Genomic DNA, 6,000 nt, shown 5'->3' on the forward strand with positions numbered 1-6,000 from the left:
AATCAAAAGTAAACAATTGAATTATCAAGAAATCCAATGAAAGGGCCCGAAGTACTTGGGAACGTGTGTAATATAATGCTCCATTCAACGGTCATCAAAATCTGTCATTAGTGAGACAGCAAAAAGGTTGGAAAGAGTTCAGCTACAAAATGCCAGGCTGAAAAGAAGAAAGTAGCTAAACTGAAGGGTACCATTGCCAATGAAAACCAATCAATTGTGTGTGTGTTTAGCGGGGTTAAAAGAAAAAGCCGAGCTTGTGCACATGGCAGTGATACACACAGCCTGTTTCCACCGTAATATGCCACAAGCTTTCTCCATTTTCTCCACTTTGTGCAGACCACCATTCAGGCGATACAGACATCTCATCTAATTCTTCACAATGCAATCTATCTACCCCTCTCAATCATGCGCTGGCTCAAGGTAGTGCAGATGAGAGTCCTGAAACTGATACCTTAGTTATGAGACATGGCATTCTTGAGCCTCTTGTTGAGTCCTTACTTGGCAAACAGAGGCTTAGCTGGATCTTTTGCTGCCCGTGGTGGTCAGATGTTTGCTGTCCGCGATGTCCGCTGGGCAGGGGAATGGGTACAGTCCCTGCGTCTGCCACCCCGCGACAGCTGCAGGTAAGAAAGGAGGGACACTGCTGCCCCCAAAACTCATGCTGTCTGGGGGGGGGGGCGCCCCACCCGCACCCCCTAGCTATCTCACTGTTACCAAGTAATTGAGCATGAGCTGTAATGACATGAAACTTTTTGCCGCATATGACCAGAGTACCTAACATAGGGCCATGTGTACTATTTACTAAACCTGCAATTTGAGACCAGAATTGTTTAAACCAACAAAGAATTTTAAGGACCAACCTATGTACTAGTAGGTTCTTAAATTTTGGATCGTAATGGGTCAGAAGCTGACCTTCCAAATTCCAACTCACTACGATTGGAGGCTATCCCATGGATAGTGGTGTGTTGGGGTCAGCAGACCACCATATCTGGGATTTGCTTTATAATAATATAGCAAACTTTTTTAAATGCAGCCCATTTTCCTAAAAATGAAATGGACTGCGTTTAAAAAATGTTTACATTAAGAAAAGGGAAGGGTTTACCGATTTCTTAGCGGTGTTGGTAAAACACTGAGTTTTGCAACTGGATTTTGGTCGCACAATATTGATACATTAGATACCTGTTCGGTATTTGGAAGGGGCACCTACAAAACGCCTTTTACAGAAACTGAATCAGTACCTATTCGAAATCCCATTTTAGGTGTCAGAAATCTTCTCTGACTCCTAAAATGGGATTTGTAAATAAGAAAAAGCATTTTAGCAGTCGCAAAGGCAATATCGTAGCATTTGCGATCATTCCAATGCTTAGTACGTCTGGCCCAAATGTGGCTGCACATTAAATCCCTGTGAGGATTTCAAGATTTGCCACCACATCTTGATTGATTTCTTCAAATCCACAAAAAGATGATTATTGGAAGATGGATATAAGTGCTTAGAGGTAAACCTGCAATTATGCACCACGCGCTTCACAAATGAACCAAATAATTAATCTTACTGGCCCAGACTATAGTCCTTTTTTTTAACTTCCTGACTGGGTGTGTTCTTTGGAAGTCCAGGACCACGACTGATTATCAGAGCATGTTTGGCATGGTTTTATTGTTGCTAAAAACGAGCTATTGTTTACTGGTAAATATGTAGATGAATGTTGTATTTGCTTATTTGTTTCTTTTTTAGTGCATTCACGCAGACGTGGGACAATCTAACTGAGAAAATAAGATAGATTGAAAACGTTTTTGGCTGTGCAATCAATCCGAAGTTAAATTAATAATAAAGACCAACATATATTAGTATTGTTAAAGTGGTGTCAGTTTAAAAGAATATTGTTGTTTTTAAAACTTTACATGATTGGCATTGGACTCCCTTAAAGTTGCAACGAGCTGGATTATCATCGCATTCTAGGTGTTGGAGATGCTCTGAAGCTAATTGTGACCTCCTGCATATCATTTTTGAATGTTCTTTTATAAAACAATTTTGGCAGCAAATAGGAGCTACACTACTAGAAACTATTCCTCTTTCACTCCCTTTCACACCTGCCACTATTTTGCCACATGACTTTAGAAGTTTTCCTACTATTTCAAGACCTTAGAGTCGACTCTTACACACTGCACTTTCTACTGCTAAGCTATGTGTTTTAAGACTGTGGCAATCACCTAGCCCTCCCTCCAAAGAGGACTGGATGGTTGCGATGATACAGACAGCATCCTATGAACAGGTAATTTATAGGATGCAAGACCAAGAACAAATATTCCAGCAGGTGTGGACCCCCTTTCTTCACGATTCCTGAAATTCTAATTCTCTTTTCTTTCCCTCCTTATATATAGCTTATAACCTTCTCCTTTTTCCTTTTCTTTTTCCTCCTTTTTTACTCTTCTGTAATATATTACAGATGTATATTACTTGTCACATACTGATTTATATTTACTATATTGTTTTGTATCCTATGAAATTGCCTATCTTTGATCTTCAATAAAAAAAATGATGATAAAAAAAGGATAGTAGAAGTGCCTAGCCACAAAAAAAAAAGAATATTGTACTAGCTATATGGTCATGCAGGAACATTATCTGAGCATAAATAGAGTGGAGGGAAGTACATTTAAGGACATGTGTTCAGGGAACGAAAGCGGTGTTAATCTTAGGAACAGACATATAGTTGTTGTTGGGATATGTGTGGATACATTGGAATTTGGAGGATATAAAAGCAAAGATTTAATCTCTTCTGGGGAAAACATTGGGATCTATTTTGTGACTACAGAAGCACACATTTACCGTAGACTTAAGTGCTTAAGTGGAGCAATGCAACACTAAATGTAGCACCTATTTCCTATATTTCATAAAGGCCCCTCTTTTCAGTACAAAAAGAACATTACGTAACGCTAGCTTGAGGAGACCTTGGGATCCATTTGGCAGACACAGAAACATAGCTGTAGTGTCTTCCAGAGAAGGTATTGGGATCACTGTGTAAATTCAAGAGCATAGATGGATGTTGATAGAAGCAAACAGTGTGAGGCCATGAATACAACTGGATATGTTATTCATAGTTTTGTTTGTCTTTTCTTGGTGGTGGCACAGGATGGAGTGGAGCAAGAGTGCAGTTTATTTAAAGTAGGGAATTGTCTCACCTGTTGTAGGCCTTATTCAACAGCAGGACTTTGTTGGGCCTAGTTGGCTCACTCGTGGTTGGGTGAGGGTTGTGAAGTGGGTATCACAGGTGAAATATCTGTAAACAATCATCAGTCTCTTTATCCTTAATACGCCATTGCTCTCTTTTCCAGGGAAGAACCCATCAGCCATTGACACCAGTATAGGGGGACGCAGTGCGGGGATGATCGTCATCACCACCATCCTCTCCATCCTTCTCGCCATCTTGATGGCATTGATGATTGCTGTCTTAATGTCTGGATGGTAAGCCATAGACCTTAACATTCCTTAGCTCTGGCTAGAACGTGTGTAGGTATCTCATCCTTGTTTTTAATAATGGCGCTATGGGTCATGCAGCAATATTTCCGGTTCTGGGAGCATTTCACTTTTTCCATGGTATCTTCGGCTATAAGGAAGAATCACTGCAGACTGCCCATGTGTTTTTTAAAGTAGAAAAAAAACTTACAGTTTAACGTCAGAGTTGTGTATCATGCCTGAGGGTGATGGAGTTGGACCCAGGGGCTGGTCAACTGGCACATGCCTGGACTGAGCTACCGATGTGCATATTTCCCAAGAATCCCCTGGCCTTGCGCCATTTCTGCAGAGCAGATGGCGGGTCACAGTGGAAAGGAAATGGAGTCACCGGGAAGCTGGAAGGTCTGCTCTCCTGCAGTGCTGCATGTGTGTTACCCTCATATAGGGGTGCCTGCTTCAGTGCTGTCCTAGTGCATGGGTACCTTCATGCCCGTGGTTCTGTGTGTTCTTATGGGAGCCTGTAAATGTGTGGCAGTGTTCCATTTTTGACTCTTTTGGTGTTTTACAATATTGAAATTTTACTATCAAGCCGAATTTACATCGACCCCAAAATATCAGCTACCAACATATGATGAAGATAAGTTGATTTGGAGTAAACAATAGGAAATCTACCCTTCCCCATAGGTGCGTTCATCTGTAATATGTTTTGTGTCTGTGCCTGCTGTCAATGCATTAAGTGTTACAGCAAACAAATGATGGACGGAATGTTGACAATGCAAACATTTTCCCCCAGTCAAAAGATCTGGGTTAAATCCATTGTTCCTTTGCCCACTATGCCATCCCAGTTTGGGTCCAGCCATATGCAAATCAGGCTTGACCCTGTGCCTCATGGGAACAGTCCAGACCGAACTACCAGGCCAGGTCCCCCCTGGACTGGAAACAAGCATCCTGGGACCGGTTTCAGGGTATGTCACCCTTCTTCAGCCAGCATGGTGAGCACAAATACAATGGATTTAGGCCCAGATCTCTGTAATGGGGTAAATGTATGACATTGTTCTGCATTCTGTCCATCAATTGTTATTTTTGCATTTGTCAGGGCATTAAGGCAGGCGGGGCAGCATTATATACTATATAACACCTTGACTTTTACCGCACTTGACGTGTGATGGCTTCTCTCTGCCGTAACAGCTTGTAATAGTGGTAGCAACGTCTCACAATCTATCAGCCATTTGGCTGAACAGAGAGGTGCCCCTGGCAAGACTGACTTTGCCTCAGACCTACTGATCTCTTACAGCTGTGTGTTACAATGTTGTTTCCTGTCCCAGTCCCATCCCCAGGGCCGGTTAGAGGTGAATCTAACATTTGGTTGAGTCTGCCTGGGAAATAGTATCTGCCGGAGACGCAAGTGGCATGGATATGTGCCTCCCTCTGTCCTGTTTACCATTAAACACATTCACAGCAACAATAGAATTAAAACGAAGGCCAAGTTACCCTGGTGGTGCTTTTAGAATATATTCTTATCACTGTTACTGTCTAAACAAACTGCACTGTTAATACTTTTTGAGAAAGTTAATCACTTTGGGTAAGAGTAAAGGACTGAGTAACAGCAGCTCATCCTATTTGCCCAGTGAGGGCAGGCTGGGGCTGCCACTCAGATACCACCTCTATGTCTTCAGAGGGCTGATCACTTTTACATAATCTTTGAGACACACACTCCCTGGCAAAAAATCTGTAAAGCTGGGTTGACATGGATTCCTCGGAAGAAAGGATGTTGCTGCCCCTTATTTCCTGGTGGCAGATATCTAGGTGTGACAGGCAGTGGGGCCACAGACTAGGGCCAGTGTTTGGTTGTGGGAGAATTAAAATGTTGGTATAATCACATCAAACCATATGTATTTTCAGATGTTTCCATTCTAGAAATGAGGCATGACTATGCAAGTCAAGGAAGTTGAAATAATCCCTCTGTCTTACCTAAAATACACCTCTTTTAAAGATTTGGGCATTAAGAGCTGTTAGATATTTCAGTGCCATGTGAAACGTGAACGCAAGCTGCTGTCGCTGTAATGCGCTGAATGTCTACATTTCTCTTGCAGGAGAGAACTTTGCCAGCGTCCCACGTTGGTGCGCACTGGTTTCTACAACGTAAGCCGCTCTGGACCACCTTTTAGATCACCTTTTGGATCACCTTTTGGATCACTGAGAATCTCCTCCTACAACACCCACCATATACCACAAATGAAGGCAGCTGAGGGTCGAGCGGTGGAATGATCGGGCCCTACCAACTGCTCCCGGGTATAGCCTGGTCTTGAGTCCTACTACTACCGTCCAATTCATTGATCCGAGCTACAAACTTGCTGAACAATTTCTTCAGTGGAGCCACTGTGTGCTGTTCACACAACCAAACAAAAAGGCGAGTCTTTCTTCTGCTTTGATCCCGCCCCACCATAATTTCTGCTTGCAATGCTCCCCCCTATTCTGTAGAAAAGTGAGCTGTCCATTACCAATGCACTACTTACAGTACCGAAAACATGCTTTGATTAAGCCAGCAA

General features: G+C 42.5%; 1 protein-coding gene across 1 annotated transcript in view; it reads left to right on the top strand.

The window, feature by feature from the left end:
• LOC144824484 (uroplakin-3b-like protein 1) overlaps positions 1–5,786 on the top strand; it is a 186,859-nt gene extending 181,073 nt beyond the window's left edge. Inside the window, exons 5-6 of the mRNA XM_078683567.1 lie at positions 3,331–3,460; positions 5,545–5,786. Of these exons, the coding sequence (XP_078539693.1) occupies positions 3,331–3,460; positions 5,545–5,719 (305 nt within the window). The 3' untranslated portion in view covers positions 5,720–5,786. The remainder of the gene's footprint in view (positions 1–3,330; positions 3,461–5,544) is intronic.
• Positions 5,787–6,000: the final 214 nt, after the last annotated feature.

This window comes from Lissotriton helveticus, chromosome 3_1 (genome assembly GCF_964261635.1).
Source record: "Lissotriton helveticus chromosome 3_1, aLisHel1.1, whole genome shotgun sequence".
Taxonomy (NCBI): Eukaryota; Metazoa; Chordata; class Amphibia; order Caudata; family Salamandridae; genus Lissotriton; species Lissotriton helveticus.